The sequence below is a fragment of the Oncorhynchus mykiss genome, chromosome 12 (assembly GCF_057628025.1).
Source record: "Oncorhynchus mykiss isolate SJ-2025 chromosome 12, ASM5762802v1, whole genome shotgun sequence".
Lineage (NCBI taxonomy): Eukaryota > Metazoa > Chordata > Actinopteri > Salmoniformes > Salmonidae > Oncorhynchus > Oncorhynchus mykiss.
Window position 1 is genome coordinate 72,388,576 of NC_143033.1, and position 18,184 is coordinate 72,406,759.

General features: G+C 44.1%; 1 protein-coding gene across 3 annotated transcripts in view; it reads right to left on the reverse strand.

The window, feature by feature from the left end:
- arhgap23a (Rho GTPase activating protein 23a) overlaps window positions 1–16,223 on the reverse strand; it is a 100,105-nt gene extending 83,882 nt beyond the window's left edge. The window contains exon 1 of one of the 3 annotated variants that reach the window (XR_016485237.1): window positions 15,707–16,059. Coding sequence is in view for 2 of the 3 variants with exons in the window: in XM_090193217.1 (XP_090049343.1) it covers window positions 15,707–15,715 (9 nt within the window). In the remaining variant the exon portion in view is untranslated. Of the gene's footprint in view, window positions 1–15,706 lie in introns of all 3 variants that reach the window. The other 2 variants (XM_090193217.1, XM_090193216.1) reach the window with 2 other exon arrangements.
- Between the last annotated feature and the right edge of the window lie 1,961 nt (window positions 16,224–18,184).

The window sequence follows — 18,184 nt, forward strand, 5'->3', positions numbered from 1 at the left end:
TTGCTGTTAAAATACAAGTCATAATTGTTATTCTTAACTGGAATAAACTGATTGAAGCAAGATGCTTTTTGAGGCAAACACTCACACAGTTCTGGGTTGCTCATCTACAGCAGGAAGCGGTCTCCTGCCTGACTGGGAAAGAAGCAGATGTTCTGATCCAGTTTGGCACCACATACCTATGCGAGTCAGGGTTCTCAATTCTGGCCTACTTAAAAAACAAGTACAGAAACGGTCTCATTGCTAAGTATGACCTCAGTGTTGTACTGTCAAAAGCAGAGTCCAGAATACACCTGCTTGTTGAAGTTCAACCAGCCAGTCACCTCTCATTGGGACTGTGTGTGTTTTCTGGTCTACATCTGTGTGATGTGATAAATCAGTTTATTCTAGTTCAGAATAAAAAATATGTATTGTATTTTAAACAGCAACAGTTCCAACCTAGACAGATATGTAAGAGTGTTTTTAATGGGGGAAAATAAACATTCATATATATTTATATGAATATTACATTTCATTGTTATTTGTTTTTGTCTATATTGCATTTGTTTTAGGCATAAGGGCAATGAAATGTACCTACAGTGCCTTGCGAAAGTATTCGGCCCCCTTGAACTTTGCGACCTTTTGCCACATTTCAGGCTTCAAACATAAAGATATAAAACTGTATTTTTTTTGTGAAGAATCAACAACAAGTGGGACACAATCATGAAGTGGAACGACATTTATTGGATATTTCAAACTTTTTTAACAGATCAAATACTGAAAAATTGGGCGTGCAAAATTATTCAGCCCCCTTAAGTTAATACTTTGTAGCGCCACCTTTTGCTGCGATTAAAGCTGTCAGTCGCTTGGGGTATGTCTCTATCAGTTTTGCACATCGAGAGACTGACATTTTTTCCCATTCCTCCTTGCAAAACAGCTCGAGCTCAGTGAGGTTGGATGGAGAGCATTTGTGAACAGCAGTTTTCAGTTCTTTCCACAGATTCTCGATTGGATTCAGGTCTGGACTTTGACTTGGCCATTCTAACATCTGGATATGTTTATTTTTGAACCATTCCATTGTAGATTTTGCTTTATGTTTTGGATCATTGTCTTGTTGGAAGACAAATCTCCGTCCCAGTCTCAGGTCTTTTGCAGACTCCATCAGGTTTTCTTCCAGAATGGTCCTGTATTTGGCTCCATCCATCTTCCCATCAATTTTAACCATCTTCCCTGTCCCTGCTGAAGAAAACCAGGCCCAAACCATGATGCTGCCACCACCATGTTTGACAGTGGTGATGGTGTGTTCAGGGTGATGAGCTGTGTTGCTTTTACGCCAAACATAACGTTTTGCATTGTTGCCAAAAAGTTCAATTTTGGTTTCATCTGACCAGAGCACCTTCTTCCACATGTTTGGTGTGTCTCCCAGGTGGCTTGTGGCAAACTTTAAACAACACTTTTTATGGATATCTTTAAGAAATGGCTTTCTTCTTGCCACTCTTCCATAAAGGCCAGATTTGTGCAATATACGACTGATTGTTGTCCTATGGACAGAGTCTCCCACATCAGCTGTAGATCTCTGCAGTTCATCCAGAGTGATCATGGGCCTCTTGGCTGCATCTCTGATCAGTCTTCTCCTTGTATGAGCTGAAAGTTTAGAGGGACGGCCAGGTCTTGGTAGATTTGCAGTGGTCTGATACTCCTTCCATTTCAATATTATCGCTTGCACAGTGCTCCTTGGGATGTTTAAAGCTTGGGAAATCTTTTTGTATCCAAATCCGGCTTTAAACTTCTTCACAACAGTATCTCGGACCTGCCTGGTGTGTTCCTTGTTCTTCATGATGCTCTCTGCGCTTTTAACGGACCTCTGAGACTATCACAGTTCCGGTTGCATTTATACGGAGACTTGATTACACACAGGTGGATTGTATTTATCATCATTAGTCCTTTAGGTCAACATTGGATCATTCAGAGATCCTCACTGAACTTCTGGAGAGAGTTTGCTGCACTGAAAGTAAAGGGGCTGAATAATTTTGCACGCCCAATTTTTCAGTTTTTGATTTTTTTTTAAAGTTTGAAATATCCAATAAATGTCGTTCCACTTCATGATTGTGTCCCACTTGTTGTTGATTCTTCACAAAAAAATACAGTTTTATATCTTTATGTTTGAAGCCTGAAATGTGGCAAAAGGTCGCAAAGTTCAAGGGGGCCGAATACTTTCGCAAGGCACTGTATTGAAGCAACATCTCAAGACATCAGTCAGGAAGTTAAAGCTTGGTCGCAAATGGGTCTTCCAAATAGACAATGACCTCAAGCATACTTCCAAAGTTGTGGCAAAATGGCTTAAGGACAACAAAGTCAAGGTATTGGAGTGGCCATCACAAAGCCCTGACCTCAATCCAATATAGCATTTGTGGGCAGAACTGAAAAAGAGTGTGCGAGCAAGGAGGCTTACAAACCTGATTCAGTTACACCAGCTCTGTCAGGAGGAATGGGCCAAAATTCACCCAACTTATTGTGGGAAGCTTGTGGAAGGCTACTCGAAACGTTTGACCCAAGTTAAACAATTGAAAGGCAATGCTACCAAATACTAATTGAGTGTATGTAAACTTCTGACCCACTGGGAATGTGATGAAATAAATAAAAGCTGAAATAAATCATTCTCTCTAGTATTATTCTGACCTTTCACATTCTTAAAATAAAGTGGTGATCCTAACTGACCTAAGACAGGGAATGTTTACTTGGATTAAATGTCAGGAATTGTGAAAAACCAAGTTTAAATGTATTTGGCTAAGGTGTATGTAAACGTCCGACTTCAACTGTACATCTGCATTGCTTGCTGTTTGGGGTTTTAGGCTGGGTTTCTGTATAGCACTTTGACATCGGCCGATGTATAAAGGGCTTTATAAATCACATTTTATTGATTATTTGTGCTGATGGTGTCAGGTTCTTGTCTGGTTCTGGCATTTAGATTGCCACAGACAAGTACATGTCTCTGGGCCTGGAAATGATTGATTTCCCCCTCCAGGATGGAGAAGCTGTCTTCATTAAAGCATGGGGATTCTAGTGGGGGGATATAGGTAGCACACAGGAGGACATTTTTCTCTGTTAAGATCATTTCCTTTTGAATTTCTAGCCAAATGTAAAATGTTCCAGTTTTGATTAATAGAGTGAGTTAGGTCTGCTATATACCAAATTAGCGTACCCCCTGAGTCCCTTCCCTGTTTCACACCTGGTAGTTTGGTGGATGGGACTACCAGCTCTCTGTAACCTAGAGGGCAACCAGTGGATCCGTCTCCTCTATACCATGTTTCTTGTAGGATGACAATGTCTGTATGTCTGATTTATTTGATAAAGTCCAGGTTCCTGCTCTTTAGGCCAAAGGCAGATGACCTCAGACCTGGGATATTTCAGGATGAGATAGAAGGCTTTGTGTTCCATAAAGTGTCCAATGTTGTTGGTCGTGTGGTTTCTCTCTCTCTCAGCCCAGCCCCTACATGACTGGTGAAAAGCGTCACCTGACAAGCGCTGGTTTCACCGCCAGCTCACCTTTCACCCCTCCAACAGCCACCTGGCATCAGTACAGACATCCCTGTGAGCATGTTACATACGTGTTCCATGAGGACTTAGTCTTAGTGTGATCTGGAGAGCCAGGCAGGTTACACTCCAGAACAGCTGTGTGTGTGTGTGTGTGTGTGTCCACCTCTTATGTCTCTGTTTCTCATCTCTCTCCCCACGACAAGACAGACAAATGCAGTTGTATCTCAGAATAGTCTTCTCTATGTGGATGAGTACGTTTGTTTGTTTGTTTGTGTGTGTGTGGGAGGGGGGGGGGGGGTGCTTGCAGATGTTGTTTAGTCAATAGTTCAAATGTTTGCAAGTGAGGGAGAACTTTTAGATGCTAATACAGTGTGGTGTACGTGAGGGTGACTTGAGGACATTGTTATTTGTGGGTAAGACACAAATAACAATGTCCTCGCCTAATAGGCATTAGGCCTATACACAATGTATATATCTCCGTTATAAAAACACTCACTCCAGAACAGTAACAGCGCTCATCTCTCTCTATGGCCCAAAAGGAGAAGTGAGAAATTCTTAAAACTGCAGAGATTGGAGGGTGGGTGAGGAGGGACAGGGGGTGCCTGGTAGAGCTGTCTGCAGATTAGACCACCTGTTCCACTGTGGAACACACACACTCATTCCCTCCCTTTATCTTGCTCTCTCTCCCTTTCATTCTTTCGCTCTCTCTTATTATCTTTTTATAACTACCCACTCTTGTCTTCTCTCCGTCAATCTCACCCCTTTCACTCCGAACGCCGAGGTCCTAGCTGACTGAATTCCATCTATGGGAAACAGACAAAACAATCTGCCAGATAACTTTGGCAGAGAGCCACAGCACACATAAAGACAGGCCCACACGGACGGACGGACGGACGGACACACACACACACAGGGACGGACACACACAGACACACACACACACACACACAGGGACACACACACACACACACAGGGACACACACACACACACACACACACAGGGACACACACACACAGACACACACACACACACACGTCACCTTGTGTCTAAGAGCAGGCCTCCAGGGAGTGGTGTACAGACAGAGGAGTAAACACAGAGCTATGTGCATCCCAAATGGCACCCTATTTCCTATATAGGGCACTACTTTTGACCAGAGCCTGAAGGACCCTGGTCAAAAGTACTCCACTATGTAGAGAATAGGGTGGCATTTGGGACGTCGCCTTAGTATATCCACAGTGGCACAGCAATAACAGTACAGGGGCCAGGAGGGAACTCCCTCCCTACACCCTAGCCCCATTCTCTATCTCTGTACTTACATGGAATGTAATGTATGAAGACCCACACCATCTTATAAACAAGACTGAGGCTTTGTACAGGACATACAGTATGTACAGGACATATTAGGAGTGTCTGCAACTGGCTCATGCATACATACATACACACACACACACATGCACACATACATACATACAGTAGGGCGAAAAATATTTAGTCAGCCACCAATTGTGCAAGTTTTCCCACTTAAAAAGATGAGAGAGGCCTGTAATTTTCATCATAGGTACACTTCAACTATGACAGACAAAATGAGAGAAAAAAAAATCCAGAAAATCACATTGTAGGATTTTTTATGAATTTATTTGCAAATTATGGTGGAAAATAAGTATTTGGTCAATAACAAAAGTTTATCTCAATACTTTGTTATATACCCTTTGTTGGCAATGACAGAGGTCAAACGTTTTCTGTAAGTCTTCACAAGGTTTTCACACACTGTTGCTGGTATTTTGGCCCATTCCTCCATGCAGATCTCCTCTAAAGCAGTGATGTTTTGGGGCTGTTGCTGGGCAACACGGATTTTCAACTCCCTCCAAATATTTTCTATGGGGTTGAGATCTGGAGACTGGCTAGGCCATTCCAGGACCTTGAAATGCTTCTTACGAAGCTACTCCTTCATTGCCCGGGCGGTGTGTTTGGGATCATTGTCATGCTGAAAGACCCAGCCACGTTTCATCTTCAATACCCTTGCTGATGGAAGGAGGTTTTCACTCAAAATCTCACGATACATGGCCCCATTCATTCTTTCCTTTACACGGATCAGTCGTCCTGGTCCCTTTGCAGAAAAACAGCCCCAAAGCATGATGTTTCCACCCCCATGCTTCACAGTAGGTATGGTGTTCTTTGGATGCAACTCAGCATGCTTTGTCCTCCAAACACAACGAGTTGAGCTTTTACCAAAAAGTTATATTTTGGTTTCATCTGACCATATGACATTCTCCCAATCTTCTTCTGGATCATCCAAATGCTCTCTAGCAAACTTCAGACGGGCCTGGACATGTACTGGCTTAAGCAGGGGGACACGTCTGGCACTGCAGGATTTGAGTCCCTGGCGGCGTAGTGTGTTACTGATGGTAGGCTTTGTTACTTTGGTCCCTGCTCTCTGCAGGTCATTCACTAGGTCCCCCCGTGTGGTTCTGGGATTTTTGCTCACCGTTCTTGTGATAATTTTGACCCCACGGGGTGAGATCTTGCGTGGAGCCCCAGATCGAGGGAGATTATCAGTGGTCTTGTATGTCTTCCATTTCCTAATAATTGCTCCCACAGTTGATTTCTTCAAACCAAGCTGCTTACCTATTGCAGAGTCAGTCTTCCCAGCCTGGTGCAGGTCTACAATTTTGTTTCTGGTGTCCTTTCACAGCTCTTTGGTCTTGGCCATAGTGGAGTTTGGAGTGTGACTGTTTGAGGTTGTGGACAGGTGTCTTTTATACTGATAACAAGTTCAAACACGTGCCATTAATACAGGTAACGATTGCAGGACAGAGGAGCCTCTTAAAGAAGAAGTTACAGGTTTGTGAGAGCCAGAAATCTTGCTTGTTTTTTGGTGACCAAATACTTATTTTCCACCATCATTTGCAATTAAATTCATTATAAATCCTACAATGTGATTTTCTGTATTTTTTTTTCTCATTTTGTCTGTCATAGTTGAAGTGTACCTATGATGAAAATTACAGGCCTCGCTCATCTTTTTAAGTGGGAGAACTTGCACAATTGGTGGCTGACTAAAAATGTTTTGCCCCCCTGTACATACATACATACATACATACATACATACATACATACATACATACATACATACAGTTGAAGTCGGAAGTTTACACCTTAGCCAAATACATTTAAACTCAGTTTTTCACAATTCCTGACATTTAATCCTAGTAAAAATTCCCTGTCTTAGGTCAGTTAGGATCACCACTTTATTTTAAGAATAGGAAATGCCAGAATAATAGTTATTATAATAATATAATTATTTATTTCAGCTTTTATTTCTTTCATCACATTCCGAGTGGTTCAGAAGTTTACATACTCTCAATTAGTATTTGGTAGCATTGCCTTTCAATTGTTTAACTTGGGTCAAACGTTTTGGGTAGCCTTCCACAAGCTTCCCACAATAAGTTGGGTGAATTTTGGCCCATTCCTCCTAACAGAGCTGATGTAACTGAGTCAGGTTTGTAGGCCTCCTTGCTCGCACACGCTCTTTCAGTTCTGCCCACAAATTTTCTATGGGATTGAGGTCAGGGCTTTGTGATGGCCACTCCAATACCTTGACTTTGTTGTCCTTAAGCCATTTTGCCACAACTTTGGAAGTATGCTTGAGGTCATTGTCTATTTGGAAGACCCATTTGCGACCAAGCTTTAACTGATGTCTTGAGATGTTGCTTCAATATATCCACATCATTTTCCTACCTCATGATGCCATCTATTTTGTGAAGTGCACCAGTCCCTCCTGCAGCAAAGCACCCCCACAACATCATGCTGCCACCCCCATGCTTCACGGTTGGGGTGGTGTTCTTTGGCTTGCAAGTCTCCCCCTTTTGCTCCAAACATAACGATGGTCATTATGGCCAAACAGTTCTATTTTTGCTTCATCAGACCAGAGGACATTTCTCCAAAAAGTATGATCTTTGTCCCCATGTGCAGTTGCAAACCGTAGTCTGGCATTTTTGTGGCAGTTTTGCAGTGGCTTCTTCCTTGCTGAGCGGCCTTTCAGGTTATGTCGATTTAGGACTTGTTTTACTATGGATATAGATACTTTTGTACCGGTTTCCTCCATCATCTTCACAAGGTCCTTTGATGTTGTTCTGGGATTGATTTTCACTTTTCGCACCAAAGTATGTTCATCCCTAGGAGACAGAACGCGTCTCCTTCCTGAGCGGTATGACGGCTGCGTGGTCCCATGGTATTTATACTTGCGTGCTATTGTTTGTACAGATGAATGTGGTACCTTCAGGTGTTTGGAAATTGCTCCCAAGGATGAACCAGACTTGTGGAGGTCTAGAATTTTTTTTCTGCAGTCTTGGCTGATTACTTTTGATCTTCCCATGATGTCAAGCAAAGAGGCACTGAGTTTGAAGGTAGGCCTTGAAATACATCCACAGGTACACCTCCAATTGACTCAAATGATCAGAAGCTACTGAAGCCATGACATAATTTTCTGGAATTTTCCAAGCTGTTAAAAGGCACAGTCAACTTAGTGTATGTAAACTTCTGACCGACTGGAATTGTGATACGGTGAATTATAAGTGAAATAATCTGTCTGTAAACAATTGTTGGAAAAATTACTTGTGTCATACACAAAGTAGATGTCCTAACCGTCTTGCCAAAACTATAGTTTGTTAACAAGAATTTTGTTGAGTGGTTGAAAAACGAGTTTTAAGTAGATGTAAAGTATATGTAAACTTCTGACTTCAACTGTACATACATACTTTTGAACAGGTCGTGTGTGTGTGTATGTGGACACCCCTTCAAATTAGTGGATTCGGCTATTTCAGCCACACCCGTGTATAACAAATGTATATAATCGAGCACACCGCCATGCAATCTCCATAGACAAACATTGGCAGTAAAAAGGCCTTACTGAAGAGCTCAGTGATTTTCAACGTGGCACTGACATAGGATGCCACCTTTCCAACAAGTTAGTTCATCGTCTGTCCTCGGTTGCAACACTCACCACACTGCCTCGGGAGCTTCATGAAATGGGTTTCCATGGCCGAGCAGCCGCACACAAGTCTAAGATCAACATGCACAATACCAAGCGTCGGCTGGAGGGGTGTGAAGCTCGCCACCATTGGAGCAGTGGAAACGCATTCTCTAGAGTGGTGAATCACGCCCCACCATCTGGCAGTCTGACGGACGAATCTAGGTTTGGCAGATGCCAGGAGAACGCTACCTGCTCCAAACCATAGTGTCAACTGTAAAGTTTGGTGGAGTTGGAATAATGATCTGGGCTGTTTTCCATGGTTCGGGCTAGGCCCCTTAGTTCCAGTGAAGGGAAATCTTAACGCTACAGCATACAATGACATTCTAGATGATTCTGTGCTTCCAACTTTGAGGAACGCCCTTTCCTGTTTCAGCATGACAATGCCCCCGTGCACAAAGTGAGGTACATGCAGAAATGGTTTGTCGAGATTGGTGTAGAAGAACTTGACTGGCCTACACAGAGCCCTGACCTCAAAACCATCGAACACTTTTGGGATGGAACACCAACTACGGGCAACGCCTAATTGCCCAACATCAGTGCCCGACCTCACTAATGGTCTTGTGAGTGAATGGATGCAACTCCCCGCCGCAATATTCCTACATCTAATGGAAAGCCTTCCCATAAAAGTAGAGGCTGTTATAGCTGTTATAGCAGCAAAGGGGAGGCCCATAATTTTGGAATTAAATACTTTTGGCCATGTAGTGTACCTACGCAGACATAATCACATACTTTTGGCCATGTAGTGTACCTATACAGACATATATTTCACATGACTCATCCTATAGGCGCACTACACAGAAACCCTTGGTCTTTTGCCCATGCTCTCCCCATTTCCCCCAGACCCAGTGTAACCTTTCCCCTTTGACCTCTCCCCCCAGCCTGACCCAGCTGCAAGAAGCATGAACCAGCTCCAGCTCTGAGGGCAGGTTGAGCTGGGATTGACATGCACAGCCCTGATCAGACCGGAGTGGAGCTGATCAGAGCCCACAGGGTTCACTGAGTTCTCCCTAAATGACTATTGATTGGCCTGCCTGCTTGGTTCTCCCTACCCATGGTGCATTGCAGTGGGTCTGGCTGTGCGGCCATATGCCCCCAGGCAGGGTTCTCATTCTCAGTGCAGAGCGTGCAGAGTAAAGAGAGCACACTTTACACACATGCATACAGTGGCTTGCGAATGTATTCACCCCCTTGGCATTTTTCCTATTTTGTTGCCTTACAACCTTGAATTAAAATTGATTTTTGGGGGGTTTGTATCATTTGATTTACACAACATGCCTACCACTTTGAAGATGCAAAATATTTATTTTGTGAAACAAACAAGAAATAAGACAAAAAAACAGAAAACTTGAGCGTGCATATCTATTCACCACCCCAAAGTCAATACTTTGTAGACACCTTTTGCAGAAATTACAGCTGCAAGTCTCTTGGGGCACATCTAACCACTGGGATTTTTGCCCATTATTCAAGGCAAAACTGCTCCAGCTCCTTCAAGGTGGATGGGTTCCGCTGGTGTACAGCAATCTTTAAGTCATACCACATATTCTCAATTGGATTGAGGTCTGGGCTTTGACTAGGCCATTCCAAGACATTTAAATGTTTCCCCTTAAACCACTCGAGTGTTGCTTAGGGTCATTGTCCTGCTGGAAGGTGAACCTCCGTCCCAGTCTCAAATCTCTGAAACAGGTTTCCCTCAAGAATTTCCCTGTATTTAGCACCATCCATCATTCCTTCAATTCTGACCAGTTTCTCAGTTCCCGTCGATGAAAAACATCCCCACAGCATGATGGTGTTTTTGGGGTAATGAGAGGTGTTGGGTTTGCGCCAGACTCAGCGTTTTCCTTGATGACCAAAAATATCAATTTTAGTCTCATCTGACCAGAGTATGTTTGGGGAGTCTCCCACATGCCTTTTGGCGAACACCAAACGTGTATGCTTATTTATTTCTTTAAGCAATGTTTTATTTTCTGGCCACTCTTCCGTAAAGCCCAGCTCTGTGGAGTGTACAGCTTAAAGTGGTCCAATGGACAGATATTCCAATCTCTGCTGTGGAGCTTTGCAGTTCCTTCAGGGTTATCTTTGGTCTCTTTGTTGCCTCTGTGATTAATGTCCTCCTTGCCTGGTCCATGAGTTTTGGTGGGGGGCCCTTTAATAATGGATTTAATGGTGCTCCGTGGGATGTTCAAAGTTTCTGATCTTTTTTTTTATAACCCAACCCTGATCTGTACTTCTCCACAACTTTGTCCCTGACCTGTTTGGAGAGCTCCTTGGTCTTCATGGTGCCGCTTGCTTGGTGGTGCCCCTTGCTTAGTGATGTTGCAGACTCTGTGGCCTTTCAGAACAGGAGTATATATACTGAGATCGTGTGACACATATTTCACACAGGTGGACTTTATTTAACTAATTACGTGACTTCTGAAGGTAATTGGTTGCACCAGATCTTATTTAGGCGCTTCATAGCAAAGGGGGTGAATACATATACACACACCACTTTTCTGTTTTTGTTGTTGTTTGATACAAGTTTTTTTTTTTTTTTGTAAATGTCCATTACATGAAATCCAAATTAAAATAAATTTAAATGACAGGTTGTAATGCAACAAAATAGTAAAAACACCAAGGGGGATGAATACTTTTGCAAGGCACTGTACATACAGACACACCCACTTACCGAGGAGATATGCATATGCGCTAAAGTGCCCGTGTGGCCTCTGCTCTCCGGTAAAAACAAACACAGATAGGTCTCCTCCTGCGGGGAGGGAGGAGTGTTGCACTAGCTCTTCACTGCTGCCTGTCCTTGATCTGTCCTCACACACTCCTTATATAACCAGCCTCTTCCTGTCCCTCTATGGGCCACTACCCTCCTTATAACTCACTCATGGAAATGTGTGTGTGTCTGTGTACGTGTGTGTGTGTGTGTACATGTGTGTGTGAGAGAAACAGAGAGACCACAGTAATGTGACTTTGCATACATGTCATTCCACTAAGTCTCTATAGTAAACACATGTTGATGTTTGTTTATTTTGCCATAATGCTGCTGTTTATACCGACAAACAGCGTCTCAGATGTTCCTCCTCTCTTAAGGGTCCAATGTCATCAGGAGACGTGTTCCCCAACTTTGAAGCAGAAACGACCATCGGCGAGATCAAATGACTCCTCTGGAAACTCTAATGTCCAATGTCACCTCAAGGAGTCCACACCCATGCAACCGAAGAGACAGCCCATCACAAAGTACAAATAGAATGTAGAAATAAAATTGACATCATTTCCATAGAATTTAATAACATAAAAAAAACAGACTATCCATGACAATGACATCAGAGCCGAGCTCTGCACCAAAGCCATGTCATGTCAGCATTTCTCAGATTAGACTCGTATAAATAGTATTGTTTCCTGTTTGCTGTACTGTGGTAGTGTAACCTACCCCCAGCCACTGATGCAAACACTGTAATAGTAAGCTCTGTTGTTGAACATGTACAGTGGTATGACCCCAAAACGAGAAGCTCCCTGTGTGATTGCCCCAGGCCAATCTCTGAAATGAGAAACTAGGCTAACAAATGGAACACACACACTCACACACACACACACACACACACACAATTAAAATCAGATTCTTGCACGTACACACATACGTGCGTGCGCACACACACGGATGCTGGCTGGCAGTGATGATGTCACCTCTACTAGAGTGGGGGGCTAGCGTCACCATGGCAGACTTACAGGATGGGCATGGAAAGTACACCATGGTTGCATCCCAAATGGAACCCTATTCCCTTTATAGTGCACTAATTTTAACCAGGGCCCAACGGGTTTGGGTCAAAAGTTGTGTACTATATAGGGACTAGGGTGCCATTTGAAATGCAGAGCAGTTGTCCCCCCGTGGTCCTTATGAATCATTCACCCTGACCTGAGGAGGGTGTGAGGAGTAGCCCCCTAAAACGTGTTGTTTACAACCACACACACACCACCTCGGGAGAGGAGGGGTAATCAATGACCAGGGGATACACTGTCTGGGGGAGAGAAGAGAAGGGACTCGTGCCTGTGGTCCTCGCCGTCTCCCAGACAGCTCTCCTCTCTTCCTACTCATTCATCACTCTTTCAGGTCCTAGTCTTGCTGCATCCCTGGGCTGCCTCCAGCCAGACAACACATATAACAGAGACAGAGTTCAGCCTAACATCAGATACAACCAGATTACAGAGTCCAGTCTAACATCAGATACAACCAGATTACAGAGTCCAGTCTAACATCAGATACAACCAGACTACAGAGTCCAGTCTAACATCAGATACAACCAGATTACAGAGTCCAGCCTAACATCAGATACAACCAGATTACAGAGTCCAGTCTAACATCAGATACAACCAGATTACAGAGTTCAGCCTAACATCAGATACAACCAGATTACAGAGTCCAGCCTAACATCAGATACAACCAGATTACAGAGTCCAGCCTAACATCAGATACAACCAGATCACAGAGTTCAGCCTAACATCAGATACAACCAGATTACAGAGTCCAGTCTAACATCAGATACAACCAGACTACAGAGTCCAGTCTAACATCAGATACAACCAGATTACAGAGTCCAGTCTAACATCAGATACAACCAGATCACAGAGTCCAGCCTAACATCAGATACAACCAGACTACAGAGTCCAGCCTAACATCAGATACAACCAGACTACAGAGTCCAGCCTAACATCAGATACAACCAGACTACAGAGTCCAGCCTAACATCAGATACAACCAGACTACAGAGTCCAGTTTAACATCAGTCTCATCAACCTCAGCCAAGCACAGGCCCCAACTGGACAGGGACAGAGAAGTGTATGAGGTGACTATACTGTAAGCCCTAATGGGGTGATGAAGGCTACCTGATGGCAAGGTAAAGGTTGGGTCATAGATGGCCCTTTCCCTGATCTCTACTGCTCCATCCACTCTCAGGTCATTAAGGCATGGACGAAAACTGTTGACAGCTAATGTAAATGCCACAAAATGTGTGAATGCCAGCAGAAAAGATAGTATCATAGATCTAGCCTACATAAATACTGAGTGTACCAAACATTAAGAACACCTTCCTAATATTGAGTTGCACCCCTCCCCCCCTTTCGCCCTCAGAACAGCCTCAATTCGTTGGGGCATGGACTCTACACGGTGTTGAAAAGCGTCGCACAGGGATGCTGGGTCATGTTGACTCCAATGCTTCCCAGCAGCGTTGCAGTTCTTGACACAAACCGGTGCGCCTGGCACCTACTACCATACCCTGTTCAAAGGCACTTAAACATTTTGTCTTGCCCATTACCCCTCTGAATGGCACACATACACAATCCATGTCTCAATTGTCTCATGGCTTAAAAATCCTCTTTAACCTGTCTCCTCCCATTCATCTACACTGATTGAAATGGATTTAACAGGTGATATCAAAAAGAGTTCATAGCTTTCACCTGGTCTAGGTCATGGAAAGAGCAAGTGTTGATAATGTTTTGTACACTCAGCGTATATGACATGTACCCTACAAACATGTATTTATGAACTTTTATAAACTGGGTGGTTTGTGCCCTGAATGCTGATTGGCTGAAAGCCGTGGTATATCAGACCGTATACCACAGGTATGACAAAACATGTATTTTTACTGCTCTGATTACGTTTGTAACCAGTTTATAATAGCAACAAGGCACCTCTGAGGTTTGTGGTACATGGCCAATATAACACGGCTAAGGACTGTATCCAGGCACTCCTCATTGCGTCGTGCTTAAGAACAGCTCTTAGCCGTGGTATATTGCCCATATACAACACCCCCCCCCCCCCCCCCGGCCTTATTTCTTAAATATATGTTTGCACACACATCTAGACATTTGCAACATTGAAATGGAGACATTGGACACCAATAATTACACAGCTACACATTGTATTATGCTATCCTATAGAATACTGTAGTGGTTTCTCCTTACGTCTCATTCTCACAACATTCGTTTGGAGTAGAACAGGTGATGCACAGACACGTATAAGGCTGATGGCATACAAACTGTCATAGGGCCGCTGACACAGAATTACTAGAATTTATTTTCTATGAATGACCCACTCTCATGATCCACACACACACACACACACACACACAGCTTTGTTTTCGTGAAATTGTAGGACTTTTTGGTGTGTCAAAATGTTTGACCATTACAAATCATATTTTCCCTAACCCTAGCCCCTAAACATAACCCTTAAGCTTAAAAAGTCCTGACTTTTCAAAAAAGTGATTGTTTTCCTACCTTTTTAGGACATTCGGGTGAATTGTCAGGACTTGGGGGTCCTGATAACATAGGAAAACAAGTACACACCGGTGAATTCACTTTTTGTGAGTGAACTTGTGGTCCTGGTTGGATAGCTCAGACAGAGCGTTTGCTCATGTCTATCCTTCTACTCTGAACGCCTCTCTGTCTGAGCATCCTCGTCTGAGAGCCCTGTTGCATGGCGTCCTCACCATGACACCCTTCTTAAAGTCAATGCGTTAGGGTTACACACACAGTGAAGCAAACAACCATAGTCAAGCCCTGATTAGCGTTACAATCCCCTCCATTCTAACTGATAATGTGACGCGGTGCAAATTACAGAGGGATCTGGTTAAGAGGGTTCATCATCAAATATGCCTGCTAAACCACACCCCTGTCTCTCTCCCTCCAATTCAGTCCAAAGGGCTTTATTGGCATGGGAAACATATGTTTGCTTTGCATTGCCAAAGCCAATCATCTCTCTCCTGTGTATTGTTGATCACAGTACAAATCTGGGAGAAAATACATAGTATTGAATGGTATTGTCAACCCTCCAGAGGCCTGGTTGCTGGTGGTGGCTGTTTGACGACAGGCACACCCGATGGCTCTCTCCCCCAGGCACGGCACCACACCGCCCCACAGCCTGACCGGGACAGGCAACAGTAGCAGGGGGGGGATCAGATACGTTAGTAGCCGCGGAGGAGAAGAAGCATGCTGTGCTGTTTGTTTTTGCCCGGGGGCCGGGAGTGTTGGGAGGGAAATAGGTGGGTTGGTGAATGTTATGAATGGATCAGAGCGTCTACTGTGTGTTTAGTGTGTGTAAGGTATATTTGTGGTGTGCGTAGATACTACGCGGCGTTTCCCTGTCCCTCTACTCCTCCTTTCTCCTCTCTTCCTCTCCTCACCTGGTCCATGTTTTCAGCGAGCCTCCTCCCTCCTCCTGTTCCCGCTCATGGTACAGAATCACCGGTGTTTCCTTGGCTCCCCTTCGGCGTTCTTGGCTCAGTATTCCCAACTGGGATTCTCCTCTCCTCAAATAGGCAAGGCAGCCAAGCAGCGGGCGGCTGCGACACTCTGGAGAGGCATGATTCTCCCTGTCTATACCTCGCTCCTTCTCCCTCCTCTCTGTGGCTCTGACAGCCTGTGTTTATACCGCCAGTCGCTCCTCTCTTGTTCTTCCTGTCTTCTGTCGTTCTCCTGCTTGTTTCCGTGGAGCTGCGGGGGGAAACTGGGCGTGTGTGGAATCTGCACCTCTCTCACGGATAGCAGAATTACACAGAGAGAGATGACTCCCGCTCTCTCTCTCTCTCTTTCACTTGACTCGACTCCCTCTCTGTTGTTGCCCCCTCCTCCTCTTTCCTCCCTCCCTCCTCTTTCTCTCCACTTCCCACCTTCCCATCTCCCCTCTTGCTGTAGCAACACAGAGCCAGAATGAGCAAATGAGAGAGTAGGAAGGAGGGGGTGAGAGAGGAGTGAGGAAAGGGGTTGGTCGGGCCAGACCATGTGACCCCCGGTAGAGGTCTGAGGGACTCTCTGCCAGCTGTCCAGCTAATGCCTCTCTGAAAACCTCAGTTGCCATAGAATACACCAACCAGAGGTCTCCTGGTACAAAACCATTGGCAGGATTTATGACCCCCTGCAAGGGTGGAGCATGTTGGAACATGTAGTCCTGGTAATGTGATTGGGGGAAAGGGGAGAGCAGGGGAGGGCTATAGGGATCCCTGTGCCCCTTTAAGGAATGCACGTTTTTCATGGTGCTTCCCTCACTTGAAGAAATATTTAGTGATGCAGTGCCACACACAGACAGGGAAAGTGAGAGGGAGTATGGGTCAATTGTTTATATCTACCTACAGTACATGTGAATATACACAAGCATGTAAACACAGAGACACACACGGAAAAACACACACGAGGCCCGGGCATTCTTGGTCAGTCAGGACAAACATCTTCTATAGTTTCCCTCCTCTCTCAGCCTGTACTGAGGGAAACTCCCTCCCCTCCACTACAGGAACTGGACAACTCACTGAAGGCTATGGCTAAACTTAAACACAACTCTCTCTCTCTCTCCTTTCTTTGCCACTTATTTTTCTTTCTCTGCTCTCTCTATCTCCCCCCCTTCCCTCTCCTCTATTCTATTATTACTTCCTCCTCCTCTACCCCTTGCTGCTATATCCCTCTGTCTCCCCCACCCCTCACCCATCAACCTTCTCTCTCCCTCTCTCTCTCTCAAAGAGTTATGAGAGGTTACAGGTGCCATAGTGGAGAAATGCCATGGGGGCCATTGTGATCATACCATGCATACATACCATCATTCAATCAGTTTGTATGGAAAAACTCTCCATGTTGTATATTAGCCACAACACTGCATAAAACACATGTATAGCCTACTCAATCATCCTACACATCAAAACACCATGGGCTAATCTGGAAAGCAGGGGTCTGTCCACATCTGAAAAACAAAACAGCACCTGTTCTGGCTTATTCTGATTCAACTGACACATAACATAGCTGTGACATGCTGCCTGGGTAACCGTGTGATAGATACTACTTTTTATTGGTCTTGGTTATTTGTCTTTGTATGGAAGGCTGGATTGTCAGTAATGCATCTCTTGTAATTCCAATACTCCTGTTTGAAATGAGAAGTGTGTGTGTGTGTGTGTGTGTGTGAACCACAGCCTTTCTACGATAGAACAGCAGGGGTATTGTTGCAGTGAGAGTAGTAGATTATATTATCAGCGGTGGAATGCAGAATATTTGACAGAGAGGGACTGGCTGGGCATGGACATGTCAGGGAGAAACTTTAGTACTGGCTGAAGGAGGTAGAGGGAGGCACCAGGGGAAAAAGTGTATTTATTGGGCTTAAAGCTGATAATGTAGTTTGAGAGGAAGACAAGGGTGCTGCAGGCAGGGGGTCAAACCATCCAGAGAAAATGCTCATAAATAGTCAAGATTCTAATCAAATGGAAATGTATTATACTCCCTCAATATGCAATAATCCAGTCTTTAAACTAATGAACCTAGTGTAACAGTAGGGATGAAGATTCCAGAGACTCAGGTGCTCTCAGTCCTGTTGGGTGATGGTCATCATCATCTGTTGATTAGATGGATACAGTTAGGGCTACAACAACAAAGATAATATTGCCTATATTCAACAAGAGTTATAATTTTGTTATGATTGTGTTCAAATTGTGAAATAGAAGCACCAATGCCATTAAGCCATAATGTTACCACTAATCAATAGATGGAATACAGTAGAAACATATGGCATCAGAGCAGATTAATTTTGGTCTTCCTAGACCTCTTTGACATACTCATAGTTTTAAATTGGCTCTAACAGACGCAGCATTATTATGGAATAATTATCTGATTCAATCTACAGTACA